At 56.1% G+C, this 24,770-nt stretch overlaps 1 protein-coding gene across 1 annotated transcript; it reads right to left on the reverse strand.

Moving 5' to 3' along the window:
• Window positions 1-4,672: 4,672 nt before the first annotated feature.
• Window positions 4,673-24,166, reverse strand: LOC119100572 (uncharacterized). The gene is made up of 8 exons (XM_037223656.1): window positions 23,828-24,166; window positions 10,602-10,805; window positions 9,848-9,966; window positions 6,444-6,585; window positions 5,908-6,049; window positions 5,249-5,379; window positions 5,022-5,098; window positions 4,673-4,913 (listed from the first exon to the last, which is right to left on the reverse strand). The coding sequence occupies exons 1-8, from the start codon at window positions 23,873-23,875 to the stop codon at window positions 4,673-4,675; spliced, it is 1,104 nt and encodes a 367-aa protein (XP_037079551.1). The 5' UTR covers window positions 23,876-24,166.
• Between the last annotated feature and the right edge of the window lie 604 nt (window positions 24,167-24,770).

Genomic DNA, 24,770 nt, shown 5'->3' on the forward strand with positions numbered 1-24,770 from the left:
TGGTGTTGTTTGTCCGTGTCAACGGACGCATTCAATGCGTCCGCCTACCGATAAACAATTACCATGCGAATCTGACGCACAGCCACTGTGAAGAAAAAGCCCAATGTTAAACACAATGAAGCCACGGGCTGGCTAGTCGTGAATGGCCCCAGTGATTGAAAGTTTCCGCTCCTCATTCGGCGCTGGAGGCCGGTGCTGAACAAACAGTCGGCGGCACAGGTCTCGGCCTGGGGGGGGGGGACCCCCGCCGACCGGGCCGGGGGGTTCGGCCGGGCTGTCCCGCCCCGCCACACCGAGCGGAGCTGCTGACGCGGTCCCGCCCCGCCAGGCCCAGCGGAACTGCTGACGCGGTCCCGCCACGCCAGGCCCAGCGGAACTGCTGACGCGGTCCCGCCCCGCCAGGCCCAGCGGAGCTGCTGACGCAGCCCCGCCCCGCCAGACCCAGCGGAGCTGCTGACGCGGTCCCGCCACGCCAAGCCCAGCGGAACTGCTGACGCGGTCCCGCCCCGCCAGGCCCAGCGGAGCTGCCGACGCGGTACCGCCCCGCCAGGCCCGGCGGAGTTGCTGACGCGGCCCCGCTCCGCCAGACCCAGTGGAGCTGCTGACGCGGTCCCGCCCCGCAAGGCCCAGCGGGGCTGCTCACCCATGCTATTCCGGCTCAAATGCGATCTGAGTTTCTCAACGTTTGCTATGAAGGCCTCGCGGGATCATTATATTATAATATTAAATTGATTATACGACTTGTGTGTAGAAAAGGGCAATTACTAGATTAGGTATTCTCATACACCACAACGCATAAAACCAAGCTTCAGTATGATGACAATGAGCTTCCACGTTTTTATGGCATTACGAAGTCGACTGCGGCTTTGAACCACTTTGACTGATTACATGCATTTCGTCGACTTGTTTACAATCGTAGCACTACAAATGCCCGTGCACTTGGCATGCATGTCTGCTTTGTTTTCTTGACGTTCAACTGAAGGTCAGTGATCAGTTTGAACAATGTTTTGGGTCGACTTTTCCTCAAATCACTGGCAGTAAGTCGCATCCGTTCAAATCGCTTCCCGAGGAATATCGACACATGATTCCCTCCAGAGTAGGCCAAACATTACGGTGAAAACGGTGGTGCGCTTGAAGAGCGGCAAACAGCAGCCAAACGGATCACTGACAAAGCCTCGCTGCCGATGCTCGCCGCCTGATTTGATGCCCCACCGATAACCTGATGAACAGCTTTTGAGTGAAAGCCGCGGTGCAGGCGAGCGGCAGTCAACAGCTGGGACGAACTGGGGCCCGACTGGCACCGGTCCACGAGCTGCTCCTTGGGCGTGACGTCACGTCAGCTGGCTCGGCGTCGCTCGTCTCCTTGACCGCCGCGCTGCCCGCATGACCCCAGCTCTGAGCGAACGGCCTGGGCCGCTGCGATAAACCTCCGCATGACCCCAGCTCTGAGCGAACGGACTAGGCCGCTGCGATAAACCTCCGCACGACCCCAGCTCTGAGCGAACGGCCTGGGCCGCTGCGATAAACCTCCGCATGACCCCAGCTCTGAGCGAACGGCCTACGCCGCTGCGATAAACCTCCGCATGACTCCAACCCTGAGCGAACGACCTGGGCTGGTGTCCGCAGTATCCCAGCTCTGAGCCAACGGCCTGGGCCGCGGCGTTAACCCTCCCCACATCAGCGGACGCCAGGCGGCCTCAGCGGGGAGTTGGTGGCTGACGGGTCATAGAATGCCGAATGTATGCTGTTGCCTTGTATCTGATTGTATTTGACTACCACATTACATTCCAGGTGTAGTGATATCACTGTATGGCATTTGAAGTGGGGGTTTAAAGGCGACACATGATTGCAATCGGGAAGATGTAGGCAATACTTGCATTCAAATTATTCTTTAAGCCGCCAAAATTATCCTGTTTTTTTGTCTGGGAGACACCAATAATGTGACACAAAAAACAAAAAAAAAGAAAAAGAGAAAAAAGAGAAGAAGAAAGGGAAAAAAGAGAAAGACAAAGAACAAAAAATACGTCGATATTGAGTCGACTCAATTCAGCGGAAGTGCGCAGATTACAAAAAAGGAATACCTGTCTTTGACATCACATTGGATTCAAATCTGGTCTTCGATACGGGTAGCTGACTCGGTTCATGACATCGAACTTACGAAATCCTACAACCATTTACTGATTCAGCGAGCAAGAGCAAGATTGGTTTGTAACGGGTGCTACGAATCGCAGTCGCTGACGGTCCCTGTTTCCGTGGAAACGATGGGCTATCTGGACCCGAACTTCATGGATGGACCCCTCGCAGGTGCCGTTTGGAACCGGTAAACAGCGATAAATTACCGGAATGGGTCTGCGTACGGTACGCTGGGTAATGTTTTCTCCGTTTAACAGCTCCTGCCATTTGCCTTTTGTTCGCTAAGGTGCTCAGATGAAATGACTTCGTTCATTGCTAAGCACCTCTGGTAGCTTTACGTCTGGGATGGTGAAAGATCGCAATGAAGCAGCAAGCGTTTGATATTGTGTTCTTCATGTGGTGTCTTTTCTCGGACAACATGATTGATATACTTCGTTTGGCATGCCATGTGTCGATAGCATATAATGAATACTATCATTCAAAGACACTGACCAAGAGGAACCAAGCGGTATAACGAGCAAGAACGGTCGACATTTTCAAGGCAGACTGACTGCATGCGAATATTGATCGAGTACTCCGATGGCCTGTGCTCTTGGTGACGTCACCCTGTCTCCACCACGGCCATGCCGCACATCTTAGCCGGACAGCGACGGCGGTGCTGAAGGCTGTGGCAAGACCAGCGTTATGTTCGAGGACGTTCGTTGACTGGTCTTTACGTAGTGCGCACGCTTTCCCCTGCAAACATTACCCGGTGACGATGCGCAGTCGTATAGGGGACATGCTACCTTGACATGACAACTTATTTCCGGCCATCGAGGATGATTCTGCACCATGTAAAGCAAACGGAAGTGTTTTAGCAAAACAAGAGTATCTAAAGAGAAAGGCACGCTGATAAAATCACTTGCAAGCATGGCATCCATCGCAATTTTTTGTTCAGACTTAACTAATCAGATAAAAATTGATCTTCGAAACGATTCGAAAGATTTTGATGATCAACGTTTGTTTTTCTTCAATTCTGTCTTCCGAAAAAGTGAGACTGCAACAAGAACGGGCGCCGTCGTACGCGAGAGCGTTCAGCAGTCGGATGATTTGATCTCCCTCATGAATTCCATAACCCCTCTAAATGTCCCGCAGCCAAGTCGCAGAGGTTTGAGTCATTCAAAGCCATGTGCGGATGGGACTGCAAGCAGATGTCTCGCACGCAGCCCATCGGTCTCGCGCGAACGAAGACATCACCCGCCACCCCCGTCTGACTGATATAAACATCAAAACACCGGCGTCTGGTGAGTGTCGTATCGATAATTAGAGGGGGCCGCCGGCGCCTGTCCGGCTGGCCAACATCAACAGCACCGCGCCGCGTAAATCACCTGTCGCTGAGCCGCCTCCCCGGCTGACGTCACCGGGCCGGGCTTCCCTCCTGTTGTGCGCCGCCAGCGCGTGTGATTCAGCCGCGGGCCTCGGCCGAGCGGCTGGCCTGAGCGGCCCGGGGTGGAGGTCCAGAGCCGGCACTCTGCCAGCTCCGCTCCAGGGAGTGTGTGCTGGTTGGTCCGGACAGCAGCGTGGCCTGACTCCACCGCCCGTAACGTTACCTGACCATTACGCCTACAGCATGACTTGAACTTGCCGTTCACAGACTGACCTGATCCCGTTGCCCACAGACCAACCTAACCCAGCCGTCTACAGGCTGATCTGACCTCGCCGTCCATAGACTGACCTGACCCCGCCTTCCATAGACTGACCTGACCCCGCTGTCCATATACTGACCTGACCCCGCCATCCATAGACTGACCTGCCCTCACCGTCCATGGACTCCCCTGACCCGCCACCCATAGACTGACCTGCCCTCACCGTCCATGGACTCCCCTGACCCCCCACCCGTAGCCCGGCTTGTCGATCAACGGTTCGGCCACCTCTGCGGACGCCAATTTGCCGGATAAGAGGCGTAGCGAGGCGCGCCTGGTATGGCCGTGGACGCGTGATTGATGGCGGTGTTTGTGGCGCATTTACCGGCTTTACCATAAGTGGATGGAGATACTAATTTGATGCTAGTTAACGCATCTTGTTTACATGGACAGTGGAGCTATACTGTGGGCCTGCGCCGAATAGGGCCGACGACAGTGCCAGTTGGTCTGAGCTTGTATTTGCGGCTCGGGTCCAGCTACGCGCTGACGTCACGGGGCTATCACAGACATCCCAACTGGGACACACATGGACTAGAGGGCGGATGTATCCACCACACACAGTTGACACCAGCAAATGATACGGCTAAATGATCGCAAACTTGCTCACGAAACGTGATTTCTGGTCGTAAACGCGAGCGTAACACAAAACAGGTCCAGTCGCAGTTTTGGTCTGAGCCTTCCAAAGCCACTGCTGCGGTAATTCGGACGCATCTCACGGTGCAGCTCAGCAAATCTGTCACCACACACACGCACATATCACGGCGCGTTTCCTTCAACACTGGTGTCACGTTAGCTACCAGCGCTAGCTGCACTCGCAAGGCTTGCACGGCTCGGAGGCGAGCGTGTTCCGGGCGCCCCTAACCCCACTGTGGCTCCGGATAATATCGCACCTCCTCGTCCCTGCCGTCACTGTTCACCTGCACACTGCCGTCGGGCGCGTTCACGTACATCCGGCTCGTATCTGAAGCCGCCTGCGCGCGCGGCGCCCCGCCGCCGCCACTTCTGAACGAGCTCAGCTTATGCCGGGGGCGCAGTCTCTCGCCGTCGCCGGGGTACACGTCCATGAACGGGTCCAGCATGAGCCGGTGGGCCAGCGGGCTGACATAGTCCGGGTCGGGCGACGCCGGGCCCCGGTCGGCCGACGTCACGTCCGGCCGGTGGTAGCGCGGGCCGCGGCTGGTCGGCCGCCGCTCGTCACCCCGTCGCCCGTAAGGACCGTCGCCGCCCGGGCCATCGGGGCTGCCGGCCTCCCTCGCCAGAATGTCCGAGTAGTAGTAGGGGTCCTTTCGGCGCAGCGACTCGTCACGCCGCACGGGGGTCGTCCGGCCGGGCCCGCGGGCGGGGCTGGTGGGCGACTGGCGGCGGCGGTCGGCGCTGGTCGGCCGCCGCGCCTGGCCCCGGCGCGGCGGCCCGGCCGCCGGCAGCGTGCGCACGTACCGCGCGTCGCCGCCGTCGTCGCTGCCGACGGGGATGTAGGGGTGCGGCCGCCGGTCGTCGTCGGAGGGTCGGCTCAGCTCCTCCTCGTCCGAGTCGGAGCAGTAGGACACGGACGGCGCCGGTCGGCCTGCCGACACAAACCACCTGACGCTGGCTGCAACGCTGATCTAGGCATGGCGCAACACGGCGCTGGTGACCACGTGGTGCCAGCCGTTTCTATGTGATAACTCATGCTGCCCATTGTGTACGGAAATCTTTATACTAGAAGAGCAGCATTGTAAAATGCTACCGGACACAGCTTGTAAAGAAGACGAAAAACCCCAACCACAAAGCTACAAGGAAATACATTTTCTTGTGGTTTTGTAATTTTATAGTTTGAACATGAGCCAACCCCAGCATTGAACTAGCGATCAGCTATGCTTCTAGTCTCACGTGCCTGGAAAGGTAACACGTACTTGACGAAGTTCAGCTAAACCTGCAAACAAGCATGTACGCTTGCAATTCTGTACGACACATACCCACCTCCTCCCTCTCCCACAACCGCCTCCCAAAAAAGGATGTGAACCGCCAGCCCGGTGAGTACAGCGGCACGGGAAGCGCGCGTGCGCGAGCCGAGCCGCGAGCCGCTCGCCGGCCGATCTCCAGCGTCACGTACCGTAGTAGGGTATCTCCTCGTACATGTTGGACAGCCGCTCGGAGCCGTCGTCGGTGAGGGACGGCGGCGGGGGGTACACGAACAGGGTGCCGGTGGGCCGGCTCGGCAGCAGCTGCGGACACTGTCCCTTCACGGCCACCATCTGCCGACACGGCCGAGGGTGTTCAGGTCGGCACAGAGGCGGCACCGCTCCCCGGCGGGACCCTCATCACGCTCACATGGGAACGACACGGCTCGTTCTGCAGCGAACTACGCCTAAAGCTGATGAATACTGAGCTTGCATCATAGATGTTTTGTGGCACGTATAAAAAAGTCGACCTGCTTTAATAGCCACATTCAAAGAGATGACTTAACACATCCCCTTCACCACGAAGTAACCCCGTAGCAGGGGACAGCCCGTGATACAGGCACGGCCGGGACACCGCACGGTTAATCACAGCACAACGCTTTAGCTTGACAAACACATACCATCACACCTCAAGCATGACCAGGCTCAGATGACCGACGGCATGCGTCGTCTGACACCATCGACCTACCTCGATGTGCGGTCCGCTCGGCCTTAGGTTGTTGGGCATGACGTGCGGGCGCAGCGACAGGTCGTCGTACAACATCCTGGAGTTGTCACCGCGCTTTCCCGCGCCCTTGGCTGACATGATGCCGCTTAGTCTGCGCCGGTGTCTGCAGAGCGAGAGCGCACACGGTAACCTGTGAGCTGACTCGAATTGAGATTCTCATTGGTCGTTTGTGATTCATGTGGGGGGGGGGGGGGGGGCTACATGAGGAAATGACGGGGGATGTGACAGACCGAAGGGGGCAAAAAAGCGCACGGCTCAATCCCATCCATCTTGATGTGGCGGCACGCACGACCCCCCGGTTATTGCACTGCCGTTTGGTTCTGATATATCGTAGTGGCAAAATCCGTCCGCGGTCTATCTCCATGATCCGCAGTGCTTGACAGCGTTCCCTCAGCCGACAGACAATCGCGTGACCACATGTGTGCCAGGGATAGGCGGGTGGGCACGTGTGTAGCACACCCAAGCCTGGTAGCGGTGTCATATAATACTGCTTTTCCTACCACCTCACTGTGGGCGCGATACAGAACAATTGGCCTGTTCCGCGCAGGAAAAACAGATGGTCGCGTGGCACAGGTGTATGGGGCGAAACTGCGACCACCGTAAAGGATTCCTTCCGCGCCGTATATACACCCACATAAAATGTCCAACCCTCAACACTTAATTGCAATTGCATAGCAGACAAATTTTCTACGGTTTGTGCAGCAAAATTTTTGAATTAGCGAATTTGAATGTCAGAGGGGCCAAATCACCGAATGACCAATGCACTGCAGCGCCAAATTGCTATTGTCCATCTCCCATGGACCACGCGTCCGCTCCCAGAACAAGGCCCGCCCGAGCGGAAACAGCGGACTGGGGGCCGTTGTGGGGCGCCGACGTCGGGGTGCGTCGAGACCCCACTTCTGGGGCGGCGAAATCAGGTGGCCGGGTAGCCGCTCTGGGGGTAGCGGAATCAGGTGTCCGAGAGTCGCTCCGGGGTGGCAGAATCAGGTGGCCGGGACCCACTCAGGGGTGACCCGACCAGGTGGCCGGGAGTCGCTCTGGGGTAGCGGAATCAGGTGTCCGAGAGTCGCTCCGGGGTGGCAGAATCAGGTGGCCGGGACCCACTCAGGGGTGACCCGACCAGGTGTCCGAGAGCCGCTCTGGGGTGGCGGGATCGGGTGGCCGCGTCGTTCCGCATCTCCGCATCAGAGGCCGCCACGCGGAACATGGGGCGGATCCGCCCGATGAAAGAAAAACTGCCCTGGGACCGGGGGACGCGCAAACGCCGCCAAATGAAGATCGAACGCCCGCTACCGTTCAAAATACTCCACATTTTACTTCTCGGGAAATCGTGTGCGTCTCCGACAATTGCGGGGCGCGTGAGAACGCGCCGTTGCCCGTGCCGTGCGCGGCGCGGCGGACGCCTTTTTACCGTGTGTGTGTGAAATTGGTCGGAAAATGGCGGCGCCACCCTGGTGCGGCTCGCGTGACAAAGGCAGATGCCAGGGAAGTGGAGGCGCTCGCTCGGAAACTGTGAAAACCAGGCTGCAGCTGCGCCGGGACGGCGTGCGAAGCCGTTCCACTCCAGCGGGCCGGTTCGGGTCAAAGACGCCGCGGCCGGACGTCGGCCTTGTGGTTCTGATTTGCACGCATTCCTGTTTGAACGGTCTGCGCGCTACAGGTGCCTGCTTGTGTCTGAATATTTTCTCTGCTCGCATCCAAGTGCTTGCATCGCAAAACGAAAAGTAGCAATATCTACACCTGGCCGCATCATAATCTCGCCGATGCCAAACCTACACTCGTTCCGATCATTTGACACCGAAACATGAGTGAAGATAGAAGCGTTACAGTGGCAACAGTCATTATCTAGATATCAGGCATTCATGATAGACGATGTAACCAAAGCAAGTGACTTATAATGCTGTTGCTCCATTCTATTTTTGTAAAAGCTCGCGCAAGAGCTTACCGAAGATATCGTGACGTCAACCACTGCTCAAAAGTTTGATTTCGTTGCATTGGTCCGGCCATGGCGCGTACATGCATACATCTACATTCATTCAAAGGCAACGCAAAAACATCCCAATTTTGAAGACCGCAACACGTTACACTTTATCCAGCACATGCCTCCAACTTTTTCCACAAACATGAACTGAGTATTATAATCACAATATCTTGCCATAATCGTACTCTACCGCATCTGAATTCGGCGCGCGATCAATAACTCAGCAGGCAAACATGTTGACGCGCGTCCGTGCCGACGGCCGGATTCTCCCTCCGCCTTCATCGCGCGAGGCATCCGGCGCAATCATGTGTCGAATGGCGTCTCGTAGCGCGTCTCGACGCGACACATTCCGGCCGACATGCCGCGCCAGTCGCGCATTCCGACACCGGACTGCGGCGCGCTATTCTGGGAGCCGCCGTCGCTCACACGCCGCCGCCGAAGTCGGCACGGCGCGCCGCCTGCCGCGACCGGCAGCGTTCTGCGCCGAATATTGCGCCGCCGCGGCGTACTTCGCCGGCGCGAGCGGCGCGGGATATTGCGTCTGCTTCGGGCGGCGATGGCGGGGAGACGGCCGTTGTTGGCGGCGTGGCCCGAGCTATTAGAGCCGCAGAAGAACGCAACCTCCGGCTGAGCACGTGACAGGGCGGGGGCCGACCGGCGCTCCTCGGCCGCGGGCGTCACCACGGCGCGCGCTGCGGCCAATCAGCGGCGGGCTGGCGGATGACGGCGGCAGCTGGGGACCAGAGCTGGAGCGCCAGCATGACGGATGCCGCGCAACGTGTGGTGCGCGGCGCGGGATGACGCAGGCCAAGGCCGGCGGATCGTGAGCGGGTTCCGGTGTCGCCAGCGGTGTGAGTGGCGCGTGTGCCTGCGACGGGCGAGCTACGCTAGTCAGCCAGGAGACTGCTCTCCAAATCTGAGTCATCTGGTCCCCTGGCACGCGGTTCAACGTGACGGTCAAAAGAAAATCAACAACTTGTTCAGTTGCATTCAAATCTGGTCGTCTTCGGAAGTTACAAAATCCTACCGTCAATCGAAATGTATGGGCTGTTGTTCGTGAACAAGTAAGGAACCAGCTACCGGAAGTGTAGTTTTTCCTATTGAGCAATAATTTATCTTGAAATTTAACCACTGCTTCGTGTGAAGCGTGAGTCGCAGGCCATTGTAACCCACGATTGATTTGACATCACCGCAGTCCAGTGCGTGTCTGCAAAACTGTCAGACTTGCCAGACATATTTCACGATGCAAGAGACTGAGTGAGATTTTACCGACATTACATTCGATATCCGACTGAACAATGCGCAGGCTTAAAAAACTGCATTGCAACTGCAACTGATGATCGCGCAGATCAGCACTGTGCAGACCTCGAAAGGCAATACTCACTTGCAGAAGAATATTGTTCCAGACACCAGAACAATGAATAGAAAAAGCGAGGTAGTGATGAGAGCTGCCAGCATGGACATGGACGGCGAGCCTTGCAGGTCCGCGCCGGGAGGCACCCCCTGTAACAGATCCTGCCGTCACTTCCCAACCCCAGCATGGACATGGACGGCGAGCCTTGCAGGTCCGCGCCGGGAGGCACTCCCTGTAACACATCCTGCCGTCACTATCCAACCCCAGCATGGATATGGACGGCGAGTTTCGCAAGTCCGCGCCGGTAGGCACCCCCTGTAACAGATCCTGTCCGACCCCGGCGGCGCGGAGGCAGCAGAACAGCTCTGGCACGATGAGGCTGCCTAGCTCCATGCGGCTTTATACTTCATATTGCTCACATTGGTTCAGGTATCATCGTTGCGTGCGGTAAATTCTCTTTTTCGTGGATACCAGTACCAGTTAAACTGATAGGCGAAACACGATTTACAGTGAACATTGACGTTGCACCCTATGCGCCAGTCAACACGTTGGGGTCAGCAAAGGACGTCGTGCGCCCGTTGGCCTCCTACACGGCCTGTTGTGTGTTTACACCCGCTCTTCAAAGACACAAGAGGGCGCGATGGGATCTGGGTACGAAATCATCACGGGACCAGCACCATACGTCATGTGGCAACCCGAGGACGACGTGGACCACGCGTCTGTTGCGACAGCCCGCTATCAACGTGCACGTATCAGCGCAGACATCACGCCGAGAGCCACTTACGGTAAGGCCGCTGCAGATTTGATACGGAGCTACGATATCACAGACGTCGGCGTCGGCGGCGGCCCAGGCCGGGTCGACGGGCGGCGGCGGCAGCAGGAACTGGGGCGGCGGCGGGCCAGCGCAGTCGCAGGCCGGGTCGTCGCCGGCCCCCGCCGTCGGCCGCACCACCAGGTCGTAGTGCCTCTCCGGATACAGCGGCTCCAGCTGCAGCCACGAGCACCATGTCAGCAGCAGCCAACCGCGCGGTTGTTAGCGTGTTGTGTCTGCACCGCGGTGAAAAGATACACCGCCGGCAATTATAGCAATTCTGAGCAAATGCTTTGGCCTGCAGCTGCTAAAATGACATGGTTAATTCCATGGTAGGAACATGAACCACTTTTAATCATGGACGTTAGAACAAGGAGGGGGCGTAGGGCGTAAAACTCAAACATCTCGTAAATATTTGACTTGGTGGTGTATGGCTGGATGGTAATGCATGGAAAGGCACTCACTTCAAAAACAGGCCCGGCTCACCCAATAGCGGGGGCTTTTGTACGCTCCAGTTTGCGATAAGTAATTAAACTATGGCTGTCACCAGAAGCATCGCGTCAAATCAGCCGATACTGTTCCTGTCGCCACCCGAGAGTTCCCCCATCCCCGCTCTCCCCTTCCCCCTCGCGGAGGACCGCCACCACTGACGGTCAGCGGTCAGAAGGGTGGCGTCTCGACGCCGCCGGACACCCCTCCCCCAGATCGAATGACTTCGGACACCTGGCCCGCTCCCACACCCCACCTCTCCGGGTCATCTGCGGCGGGGAGGAGGCAGAAGTCAGCTCCTGCGTCCCGCAGACACCACGACCGACGACAAATCGATTGCGGCCGCCATAGCCGGCACGTGTCACGTACGCCCTCGAAGGTGAACGACACCGGCGGCAGCTGCGCGACGGCGTCCCCCCCCCCCCAGCCCCACACCGTCGGCGACGACGCGCCGGTCGGCGGGCGTCGGCCGAGTGGCGCCGTCAGCCGGCCACTCCTGAGCCATCATAAGGCGCAATGTTTGAAGCTGGCTAGATCGTGTACTTCAACTGCAATACGCTGCATAGGTCGGAGTGAACTACGAGCGAGATAAGCAAGGCTGCCAAACACAATCAACCAAACTTACATTTAATCCAGTGGAAATTGACCCAGAAATTCATGCGTAAATCTTCGAGCATGCTGTTAGGTTCTTCAGAAAAAAGGCATTCAACTTCAAGGAGGTCACTCCGGTTTAGGTATAATTAAATATCGTCGTACTACAACCAGCCTGTTCCCATTCCTACTGACAGTCTTGTCGAAATAATCTCGTTGCAGGACGTTGCAATGCATTTCAGTCATGTGAAGAGTGAGGTTATTGCCCTCGCGTTGCGGAGTATAAAACAAAAGGCGGGAAAACCACGTGGGACATTCTATGTTACACAATGCATATCTGTTCACGTACATGACATACAAACTTATCTTTTGTTCTTACTGTGCGTAATGACCACCTATACAGACTAAGTGTGTCGATAAATTTAATGAACATAGGGCATATGTTTGCTCATTCAAAGATAAACAAGACAGCTGCGAGCCGGTGCGCGCAGGCTGGGCTCGACAAGAAGTCGGAGTACTGAACCTGCACCACAATGGCACTGAGCTGATCCGGCGCTGAGCAGGCGCAGTTCCACACAGCAGCAACAAGTGCAGCCGAGGCCGGAGCACGCCGCAGCGCAGCCTACGCAGCCTGCTCAGGCCGGGCGCTCTCATCACAGGCCGTTGTGCGACGCTGTGTCCGGCGGGTCAAGCGATTCCCAGGCTCCGAGGCCAAACAGAGGCACAGGCCACGCCGGGTGCGCGGCGACCCGGACGCGGAACGCACACCAAAAACGCGCCGCAGCCGCTTGGCGATGATGATATCAGGGCCCGCCATTAGCATTTGGGGCCGCCGAGTTGACGATGAGTTATGGCTCGGACGACGTTAAGTGGGCAATCAGCGACGGCGCAATGCCGTATGCGTCATGACGTCGGCTTCAGCGTCTTTCACAGCGAGTACCGGCCCCTCGCCAGTACACGGAGGCACTCGTGGTCGTTTTTGCAGTGCCATCAGCGGCATGGACCACCCAGGCTGTTACGCGCCGCGCCTCACAAACAACGGTCAGCTGGTCATTATCACGGCGTCCGTCTCGTTGACCTTATATGCTTCATAAAAGCAGGGCCGCGTCATAAGTCGTGCCGATGCTATCGGCGACGGCCGGGGAGAGGCTCTTTCTCCTCCAACAAAGAAGACTACAAACCATCCCTCCCGAGAACGAGCCATAAATTATTGACCATTGGCGCCGGGTCGCCGCGCCGCGCGCGCCCCTCCCAGCACAGCCGGCCGGCGCGACTGCTCTGACCGGGCACGACGGCGGCCGGTCCGCCCCAGACGGACCGGCGGTCGGTCTGATCCAGACTGACCAGCGGTCGGTCCGATCCAGATGGACCGGCGGCTGCTCAGATCCAGACGAACTGGCGGCCGCTCCGATACAGACAGACCGACTGCCGATCCGATCCAGACAGACCGGCGGCCGCTCCGATACAGACAGACCGGCTGCGACCCTGATCCAGACAGGCCGGCGGCCGCTCCGATACAGACAGGCTGGCGGCCGCGAATCGGACGTCCCCGCATCACTGCGCGTCACCCAGGCGGACCAGTGGCCGACCATCCATCTGTCGTGGATGGTGTCAGGCTACCGCGGCTTCTGCGGCTTCTGTGAGACTGGCGGCTACGGCGTGAACCACGAGGTGACAGGAGCCGGACAGAAGCTGGGGTCACGCGCGCACAAAGGCTCCCCACGTGTCGCCAGGCAGGGAGATCAGGGCATATCTCACGCTGCTATCGATTTTGGACGGGGCGAGTGACGCTAGCCAAAAAAAAAAAAAAACAGCAGATGGTGCTCACACAGACAGGTAAATCAATTTCGAATCGCCTATTTAGCTGTATGTGCGTCAGTTGATACAGCTGGCGTGTGTGTGTGTGCGTGTGTGTGACTTTGTGTTTCAGTGATCGTACGGCCGGGAAAAAAATTATGCAGGTTGTGATCAGCTGCACGTGTCTGCAAGAAAACCCTGTGTATGCGGACATTACTCAGCATTTTTCTTAACACACGCCCGGGTGACCGGCTAGACACCCTTCGCTCGGATAGGGGAGGGGGGTAATTTGCCCTCCCCCCTGAAATCTCGAGAACCAATAGAGCTAGAGACACCAAATTTACAGGGCGTGTTGACCTGCACGTCTAAGCTCTACTACTCACTAGGTCTAGGCTTGAGGTACCTAGGTCATGATCTTTGGGTCAAATAAGGTCAAACAAGGTCAAATTCCAGGTAAGTCCCCAAAAAGCCCTTAGAACCTAGCGAACTGTTTCTAAGCAATGCTCATCTAAGGTCAGTGACCTAATTTGACCTGTTGAAGGTCATGGTGACCAAAATCATACAAGACCGCTCCGAGTGTTGCATTTGAATAAGCAACAAAGATGGCGCTAGGCAGTATGTCTCTAAAAACGAAATGTTGACCTGGGTCATCTTAAGTCAATAACCTATTCTGACTTCCAAGACGTTCATGGAAAATGTATAATGCGGTTCCTGCCATCACTAGATTCGAAAAGAGCACCAGAAACCACGCCATACAGCAAGCCTTAAGAGTAATAAAACAGGTTGGTTTAAACTTGGTCTGACCTTTATACCTGACCTTAGGTCAACGTAATTTGCTCATTGAATATTTTTGTTCCCTACCTAGGAAAGCATCTTAGAGATGTACGGCCCCGTCTAACACCCCTTTGTTGCATCAGATTAAACGATTCCCTAGCAATTGACTTCGCTGAAACTATGGCCTGACTTTGACCTGCCATAGGTCAGCGACCGTTCAAGGTACATCTAAATGGTTAAACCGCACGATCCAGTATTCAATTTTCTACAGCTACGCAAAATTTGGCGCGGCTGCGCCGCGCCGTTCTGAAATCATTCTGGAAAGCCTTCAGTGGGGTCAATTTTACCCTCACCCCACCCCCGCGCGTGTTTAACACTGATATGTTTCATTCTTGGTTTTCTTGATGTTGCGTCGGTTGTGTGCTTCTGTGACCAAATGGACGAAAGACACATCATAAACCATAAACTTTAAAGATGGCAGGGCAAGCCTCCACCACAGTTCTCCCTTGGTCACAACGCACAAACAATAGCTGGAGTGATGGATATATGACTGCAAAAAGAGATGAGCATTGTGTTACACGGAAAACTGCCAAAAGAAGGTGCCACTAAACTGTGTTCAACGACTAGAGGATCGCTGTTTTACCGACCATTTCGTGCATGTCCGGGTGTTGGTCCGGGGTTAATGAGAAGACACCAGAGGTGGCGCATCCAGCCCATAGCGGCGTGTCGCACCAGCCTGAGTGTCACCCAATGTCTGGGGAGCTCAGGCTGGCCTCCGCAGCCCCGCCAGATCCGCAGCTCCCGAAGTCAAGTGAGGTCAGGCTGGCCTCTGCCGCCCCACCAGATCCACGGCTCCCGGAGTCGGGTGATGTCAGGCTGGCCTCTGCAGCCCCGCCAGATCCATGGCTCCCGGAGTCGGGTGAGGTCAGGCTGGCCTCTGCAGCCCCGCCAGATCCACGGCTCCCGGAGTCGAGTGAGGTCAGACTGGCCTCTGCAGCCCCGCCAGATCCATGGCTCCCGGAGTCGAGTGAGGTCAGACTGGCCTCTGCAGCCCCGCCGGATCCACGGCTCCCGGAGTCGAGTGAGGTCAGACTGGCCTCTGCAGCCCCGCCGGATCCACGGCTCCCGGAGTCGAGCGAGGTCAGGCTGGCCTCTGCAGCCCCGCCAGATCCACGGCTCCCGGAGTCGTGTGAGGTCAGGCTGGCCTCTGCAGCCCCGCCAGATCCATGGCTCCCGGAGTCGAGTGAGGTCAGGCTGGCCTCTGCAGCCCCGCCAGATCCATGGCTCCCGGAGTCGAGTGAGGTCAGGCTGGCCTCTGCAGCCCCGCCAGATCCATGGCTCCCGGAGTCGAGTGAGGTCAGGCTGGCCTCTGCAGCCCCGCCAGATCCACGGCTCCCGGAGTCGAGCCACGTGCGGACCACCGTGGCGGCCGAGCCCTCCGAACAGCACGTGCACACGCGAGCAGACGACCTCCGTCGCCATCCCGGTCGTGCACGGCTCGTCGTTCTGCCGACGCCGCACCCTTGGAGCGCCGGGCCCGCGTGATGACCTGCACGTGTGCAGGAGTGCTGTACGCCGGAGCGTGGGCGGCCGGCGGGCAGCTGCGGACGTCGCAGTCATGCCCCGACGGCCATGCCATGCCGGCCGACCCCAGCGGCGTGCGGTCCGTACGGACCTGACACCCATGACCCCAGCTGGGGCATGGTGCACCAAAGAAGATTGGATAGACAAGGCGCGCCTCGTGGATGGCCACGCCGGCTATATTTAGCGATGCGGTTCGCATAAGCTCACGACCAGAAGCAATTAGATCCACCAAATAGGTCGAGGAACAGAGGTGCAGGCAGATTTAAAAGTGACCAAATGGGTCAAGGAACAGAGGTGCATTAGAGGTGTGTCTGATTTAAAGTGACCCATCTAAGCCCGCACCCACTGTCAGTTGACGATATTAGCACCGTTGATTCATTTGCGACCTCATGGCCCCGTGGTCGTTGTAATGCCTGCTTCTGTGGGTCCCGCAGCGGTGGGTGAATGCTCGACAGAGCCGTGTCAAAAATGAAACCGCTTGACTTATAGCCCTACGAGTGAACACAATTAGAATAATTCATTCACGTATGTTTATACGCGTCGTCAAAGCAATCTACGATGCAGCGACACAAGAATTCCGGCGACTACCGGAGATACTTAGAAATGTCGACGGGTGTATTTTGAGCGATACATTTCAAGCCAGGCGAGTGAAATCCGTTGTCCACGCGGGAAGTGTTCAATATCGGAATTATAATGTATTTCTATTAAATAATGCAAACATACTTTCATTCAGTGACGCCCGTAATTACCGACACACGGATAAGTTCACAGGTACTTTTCGGTAAAAACTGTATCAGTTTATGCGACCCAAAGCCGATTTCCATTTCAGCACATTTAAACTGCATCATTTCCGCCAGTGACTTTTGAGTGCAATGAACTCAGATTGGCGTGTCGCCTCTCGAAAGCAATGTTTCACCTCCAGTTGAGCAAAGGTTTAACTACTGACTCCTGACTGCTGACTCTGCCCGACTCCAGTTAAGCAGAGTCGATCTGCCTCTGACTCACAGCACATGTGGCGCACGCCACAGCACATATGGCACAAGTCACAGCACACGTAGCACACGCCACAGCACACGTGGCACACACCACAGCACAGTAGCAGCACAGCATACGACTCTGATACTGACTCGATACTAAGCTGCAAATTTCAGAACCGAATCCAGGGGGTTAGGCCTTGCTTGCATACACCACTTTTAGCATTGCTTAGCCTGAACGTTAGACGCGTTGGGCACCGGTGCCCACCAGCCTGTACGTATTCACCATCAGCTTGCTTTATACGTACATGCTCCAAACAGCTCATCGCTATGCGGGGCAGTGAGAGGTCAACACCTTGCATGTGCAAGCACTAGCCTCAGTTAAAGGTCATTCGCCTCATTGCATTGCTTGCATAGGTTGTGTCTGCATTCGACTCAGCCCTGCCCTCTCGGTGCGATATTTGACCCAGCTCTAAATCCGATTCCGCCGCGTCCAGTAGAGTCGACTCCACCCTAACTCAGTCACATCTCGGATGACTTAAAAATCAACCCCGATACAGATGCTTAGTCGAGCATGGCACCAGTTCTTGCGATTGAAAGTGGTTAGTCAGTGGTACGTTTCGTTAGGGGTGCAATCCAAGCCTGACATCCTCAGCGATGACAACGCGCAGAAGCAGGGCGGGTGGTGATTGGTCGGTCTGCCTGAGGACCGGCCAAGGCGGCTGCACGCCTGAACGTGATAGGCTGCAGCATGCTATCGTGAGCAAAATGACGGAAGGGGGCTAAATCTATTCTCCTGAAAACTTTGATGTTTTCCGCGACTTGTTGGCAAACGTAACAGTAAAAACTTTCCAGCGTCCCCAGCTTTTCTTGTCCGGATTATCTTCGAAACTGAAACCGTTACTTTATCGCACCTACGTGAGTTCCTATGATCCCATGCAGCCACATGGAACATTGGCTCAACACCAGTAACAACTCAATCTGAGAGCACATAACCAGCATGCATGAGAAAACGACTAACCAGGATTCTTCCTGCCCGCGGGAAATTGGCACATTTCTCCGAAAGTGATTCAGTGAAGTGAAAATCGACCGCGCCCAATATCAAGTCCTCATTGCCCGTTCTGTCACGCGTAACGGTACTAGCCAACCTCAGATGCCATCAATCAACATCAGACGTCATCGGTAATCGTGTATACAATGTAAAAAAGCGGTTAATCATGTGATGTGTCGAACGTAAACTGAACGCGTTTCTGCAGAATGTGTTAAATGCACTGAAACGGTTAAAACTATCGAGCTTGTGAATGCGTGAGATACAACGAGCATATCCAGGGTGTATAAAATCTGACGTCACCTGCTCGCCTTTTACGTCACCAAACGATGCTAAACGTTATCAACAGACTACAGACGCCGTTGAGCGACACTCAACGTCGTTGAACATTCCCAGACGTCACCAACGCCGGACGTGACCGAATCAAATCCTGGTCACTGAAACCGGCCTCAGACGCAGTGCTTGAAAGCGCCAAGACACATTTGAAGGGAACATGCAACAAACGCTACATCGCCTTGAGCTGGGATAACGCCATTCGGTTACCTCGCGATGCGCTCAGCGGCCGCGACCATTTTTGCCGGGACACGTGGCCTCCGAAATAACCGGAGACCACAAAACAATGCCGGCAGTGCGTCTTAAATCCGCAACTCACAGCCCACTTCAGAGTTACACCGCCACTCGACAGGGGGCGCCAAAGTCGGTCTGGGCGCGTGCTTGTAATGATGACAAATTGCGTCCGATTACAGTGGCCTTGGCTATCCGTCGTCTGTTGACCGGAAGCGAGGACAATTCATCGCTGTCCGGCCGCCGGTCACACAGTGCTGGGATGACATGAGAGAGCTACAGTTCGGATCGGTGGCCGACCGCCGGTCACACAGCGCTGGGATGACATGCGAGGACTACAGTACGGATCGCCGGCCGGCCGCAGGCCGCACACTGCTGGGATGACAGCAGAGAGCTATAGTTCGGATCGCCGGCCGGCCGCTGGTGCTGGGATGACATGAGAGAGCTACAGTTCGGATCGCCGGCCGGCCGCTGGTGCTGGGATGACATGAGAGGGCTGTAGCCCAGAGCGCTCTTGTTAAGTTGATGGCGCTGTTCTCATATGCAGGTCGCGACGAATGATCACGTTCGACAACCATGGACCGTCCAGCAATTATGAATGCACTTTCCTGGGAGGGACCAAAGTCCATCCAAGTTCGTGAAGTGGGGCAAAGGACAAATGTTGTGCTAACCGTACCAAATTCGAACAAAAATTTGCAAGCCTACGTGCTTCCCATCGCCTTGGAAGGCCACTGGCCTCATGGCCTGCCCAAACACGGACACCTGGGATCCGCCCAAGTGCACGGCAACGGGCCTCAGATATGCCGTGGACGGACGCTCCGATGCCTAGAGCGGGAAGCGCAGGATCACAGAACTGTCGTCTCCCCAGACCTAAATGACCAGCCGTTTGCGGTAAAAGGTACGTCACCACGGAAACTGTGACAGTTCGCGGGAGGTCCGCACGGCGAAGCTCCCCTGCTTGAAGGTGCGCTTACCACCCACATCACCTGCCGCTGCCAGCTGCCAGCGACGGCCGGGAGCTGCCAATCCACGTCAGGGAGAGGGAGGCGGCTCAGACCGCCCCAACTTTGGGAAGATAAAGGGGTGTATTCGGAGAGAAGCCCGTTTTTGTGTCTTTTGAGGGCAGGTTTAGCCATTTTATACTGCTTAGGGGCCTGTTTACTTTGCTTTCAAGGAGTATTCCGCATTTGCATGGCGTTTTAAAATGAAGTAGTCATCTTGAAGATCATTTAATGCAGTTCACAGTCCTGCTATTGAGACCTAAGCTCCACTAGGTCCTAGGTACACGTCCACTTAGGTGTGCAAACTTTTTTGGGAAACTATTTCAAGGTCACCCACGCATTCATGGCGCCATAATAACGTCATTCATACCCTGCCATTAAATTAATTATGCGGCCAACTAGGCCAAGACAAATTTAATTGTCGATTCGTTCATATCCGGCATTCGGGAGCACAATCCACAAATATAACGGCCGTCGATTAGTTCTGAATCAATGTTGTGCAAGGTACGACAATTCAAGCAAACACTGACGTGTTGAGGACCGTGTTTACTTAACAGTGGAATTGTGTTGTTTAGAACAATCTTTTCCGGTTAAAAGTACACCAATAGTTATGTGAGCTTATTTCGTCATATTTGATGTTGGCTTCAATATCTTCAAACGTGGAGCATTCCCTTTCGCTACCCTGCGTCACCACCAGGCATAGAGATGAAACTAGCCACTTGCCTTCGGAACCGTATCCGAAGCCAAGACGTTAACATGACACTTAAATCGGGGCCGAACCCGGCGGTTTCGAAGACGAAGCGAAAGTTAGCAGCTTGGTATCTTTAAAACGACATAGCTGATCCAAGCCCAGTGACTTCACACCTCGTGCAAACGAAGCAAAAGCCGATGTCAGCGGTTCTTGGGAACCGCTGGGCTAAAGCCGAATCCGTCCGTTTTAAATAACGGTGCTGAAGTTTGCGGATGAACGGGGCAAGGTGTGAGCATTACGAATGAAAGATTTCTCGAACTATCGCCTTTGTCTCATGTGTCAGTAGGAGCATAACGTTTCATACAGCTAGTTCTCTGGCTATCGTCAGGTGTCAACTGGTTCTGAGAAAAACTGGTTGGTTTTTGGCTTTGAGCTATGCACGCGTCGCGACCAGGAATATCTGTAAGGTATTTTGAGGTGGCGCGAGATGCAAGACCGTTTTTAAGCAAAGTTAAGTAAAGTTGCAACTGCCGTGAAAACAGAAGCCACCTAAGCAATGTCAAAGCTGATATTCAACATCGCATAAACCTCAAGAACTATGGCTAAAAATGTTTGATGTAGATTCGTAGCCAACCTTTCCAAATCGTACAAAGCCGCAGTCAAAATTAAAGCCGACCGCTCAACAGGGCACGAAGCCTAGCTGTAGAAAAGGACAAAAAGCTGACGCTGAACCCAAAGTCCTTGCAAAGCGCGGCTTCGCGAAATCAAAATAGAGGTGGAAGAAGAAATAGAAGTCCGAGTCCAAATCGAAGCTGAAGCCGGAGCCCAAGTCGGCTTCAGCACCTGCACGGAGCAGGCTGGCAGCGTCCCCCGCGGCAGGGGAAGGGAAGGGGAGGGACTCGCTCAGGGCCGGTGACGCTGCTGAACCGGCCGGCAGACAATGCCAGCTGCCAACACCTAATGGCTGGAAAATCGCCGTCGCTCGGCCGGCCAGCTGCTCCGTAATTGTTGAGAGCGGCGGCGGCGGCGGCGGCGGCGCGGCGGCGGCGGCGACGCTGTCCGCAACAGAGCCGCCCAGCCAGCATCGGCGCCCGCCGAGGCCGCGCGCGGCCGCGTCCAACAGCGGCGGCGGCTGACGGCCGGGGCACGAGCGCATCCGCTCCGGGTCCCTTCCCGCCGGAGCACCCGACGCTCAGTCGAGGGAATCGCATTCACGAGAACGATGCGATAACTTTCCTTTATTAGTTATATACAGTTTACACGTGGTAGAAAACCAACTATCACTGTTGAAAGGCGACTAGTACGCATTGCTAGATGCTCCAGGTGTACTGGTTAACACTTTTAACCCGCAGTTCGGTTGGATTTTCCCTGTTCGTGTTGACCTTGAGGGTCGGCATACCTCAGGCCCATTCCCTGGGCAGAACGGCGAACCGCACCGCAGTGCATCGCATGACAAAATGCAATACGATGCGAACATTAGCATTCACGACGTCCCTTCCTGCTGAACTGCACTGCTGAGGTTCCCATTTTTGCTTCCCTTGTATAGATCTGGCTTTGCGATTGAAGTTTTCGCTCGGTTGCAGGTCAAAAGCATGCAGCACAAACAATAGCTCCGTGGCCTAGCCTTTCGGATACAATCAACAGGCAATGAAGGTGTCGCACTCGGTGCATGGCAGCAAAACTTTCTCATGCTCCGAGCCGATCAGATAGACGCGTTCGTCACTGGGCATGCAGCAGCGGCACAGTAGGCCAGAAGTAAGGGGATTATGGATGCAGCCCGCCAGTCTGCACACTGCAGCCCTGCCGTACGTATTACCAGATCACTATCGGCCTTCAGCCTTATTCGGCTATTGGTCCAGCGTCTGCTGGCACTAATTGGACCTGGTTCTCCGGACCACACAGATCCGCGGAGTCAATACCCCGCACAAAAGCTCGACCTGACAGCCGACCCCACAAACGCGACGGCCGACCGGTGATCCGGCGGTACACAGAGCGCCGGGCATTCCCCATCGCTCTGCCCCGTCGCGCCGGTCACAACACGGCAGTTCTGCCGCTCGTCTGAAAGGGCCGCCGATGAGTGCCGCTCATCACGCCTGCGCGAGCGGCGCCTGATAGAGCGGGCGGCGGCTGAGCGGCGCCATCCGCCGACCCTGCGCTCCAGCGGGCCCAGCCGCGCCGCTCTGTCCTCATTAGCGCGATAGCCAGCCGATAGCGGGACAATGGTGTCGGGCAGGGCGCCGGCCGTCGGCCAGCGGTGATGCGGCGATAGGGTCCGGGGCCCGCCCCCCCCCCCCCCCCCCCCTCCCACCTCACACCACCTTCCAGCCCATCGGATCCCGATCTCGGCCGAAAGGTGGGAAAGCGGCCGATCCGGCCGGCTACCTGCCACCTCGACGCCAGGCGAAGGAGGAAAACGGACGGCGTACTCCGTCCGCGTACAGGAAAGTCAGCCTACGTGCGAAGCCTGGGCGTATGCTCGCCATGTTCAGCAGGGCGACCGTGCCGGGCGGCCTCCCAACGCTCTCTAGAATCGGACGCTCCACCTCTGATCTCCTGTACGAGCCGAGTCGATCGAGACCTTGTCAGCAGCGTCAAATTTTCCTTAAAAAGGGCGCTGGTGGTCCGCATTGGAGCCGACATCGACGCGTGGGCAGGGACCCAGAGCTGGCCATATTTGGCGAGCATCGACACAGGCAGTGGCGTGCCACGTGCCTGTTCGTGCCAACATTTCCCGGCACCACCAACGTGCCGGCACCGGCCCCCGGTCAGCGCTCCAGCACCGCCAGTTGGAGGCGCCGATGGCCGGCGTGGTCCTCACGTAAGTCTCCTTTCCTCTATCCTGTGTAACTCGATCACACCATGTGATACTTCACATGTGTGATCCTGATCATGACATGTGTTATCACACCATGCAGTCCTTCAGCCGCTGACCTGACCAGCCCTCCAGGCATGGCTCGGTGCCGAATAGGCTCGACGTAAGTGATAGCAAGACGGTACGCATTCAAAAGATAACAGCAGATTGTCGGCGTGTGTTTGGCACTATGTGTTTGTCACAAGGAAGGTCGCAGCGAAAATGTTGCGAGGGAGGCAGCAGAAAACATAGGTGTTCAGACTTAAGTGTAACGCATCAGTGAAATCATCTGATCATATATTACATATGTTTCACTTTAATATGCTCTAACGATCTCTACCATCTGTATGGGTTCCGACCGTTTTATAACATAAATGCCTAAGCCGGGTACATCTAATTAGTATTAACCTGAAAGCACGGTAATCACTGGTGTTGCTAACACACCAGTTCTGATTCAAAAGAGGCGAAATGCTATGTCCAAAAAATGCTTACAAATGTTATGAATAACTGCTGATTTTACATTGACACTGCAACGTAATACACCATTGCCGGAGTTAATCTTTGGGTGGCGTCAATTGTTTAACAGCAAAAACGTCTAGAATCGGTTGATGGTTCTACCAAACTACCAAAACGTTTCGCCATTTGGACTTCAAAAGAATCCATAGGGTAGTATATCCACTCTTTTAAAGTGCGTTCGAATCCCCATTCGCTCTGATCAGTTAGGCTCAAGCAAAAGCGCTCGGGCCGAGTTAGGTTACTGCCAACAGTAACAACCTCCGAACGCATCTCGGAAGTTCAGTGTTAGTCCAGCCAACGTGTCGCCGCCGGTGCTCACCATTCTCAGGTCATCGCTGCCGCTGCCATGTACGCTGCGCTCCTGCATCGCCGACGGCTCCGACCCGTTCTCGTGACCTCGTGACCGTCACACACGCCTGAGGGCTTCCGTCGGCCAGGCGGTCCCCTTGGTGATGCCTCGGCCTTCCCGCGGTCATCACCGCACCACACTCATGCCGCCGGCGGCCGGCCGCGGCCCATCGAATTTGGCTGCCAGCGAGGCCGAGCGCGCCGGAACCGCTCTCCAGCCCCAGCGGCGAACTCACGCCGACACAGCGGCACCACAGCTCCGGAACCGGCGACGCCTCGGGAGGAGCGGCACCACCTCGCGCAACACCGCCAGGACCCTCTCGGTCCGACTGGCGCACGGCCGCCGGCGTACCGCCGGCCGGGCGCGACTGTTGCGCATGCGCACTGCCGTCGGCTCGGCAGGTGGACCGGCGTATCGAGATTCATTGTGCCGTCGGGCTGGAATCGATTCTAGCAGTAGTTACTGGCTCCCTATCAGAACATGGGGCTCATTCCGCTGTCAAGGCCACGCCTGTTGTTAATTGCAGGCCTGAGACGATGCCACACACGTGTGAACACGGATCTGACCGCGACCCTGCAGCTGCAACGGCCAGCGACGCATGAAGCCGCTGATCACTGACCAATTACATGGTGCCAACCGCCCTCCACTTATAAAGTAGGACTTCCTGCGCTCTCGCATGGGAGGCTTCCCGTCACTTGCACCGGCTATCTCAACACACGTGGCCATGGCCCTGTGCAGTCCGGATGCGAAAACATGATGGCATATTTTCCACGGGGATGCGAGGGGAATGCAGAGCCCGCACCACAAACCACAGATGCTTGCCATATTTACGTTGAATATATCATGTTACTCGATTATGACAAGCAGTGCTAGACCTCCAGGACTATCTGACACAAGTAGAGGAGCCGACACC

The sequence above is a fragment of the Pollicipes pollicipes genome, unplaced genomic scaffold (genome assembly GCF_011947565.3).
Source record: "Pollicipes pollicipes isolate AB1234 unplaced genomic scaffold, Ppol_2.1 Scaffold_2555;HRSCAF=2994_pilon_pilon_pilon, whole genome shotgun sequence".
Lineage (NCBI taxonomy): Eukaryota > Metazoa > Arthropoda > Thecostraca > Pollicipedomorpha > Pollicipedidae > Pollicipes > Pollicipes pollicipes.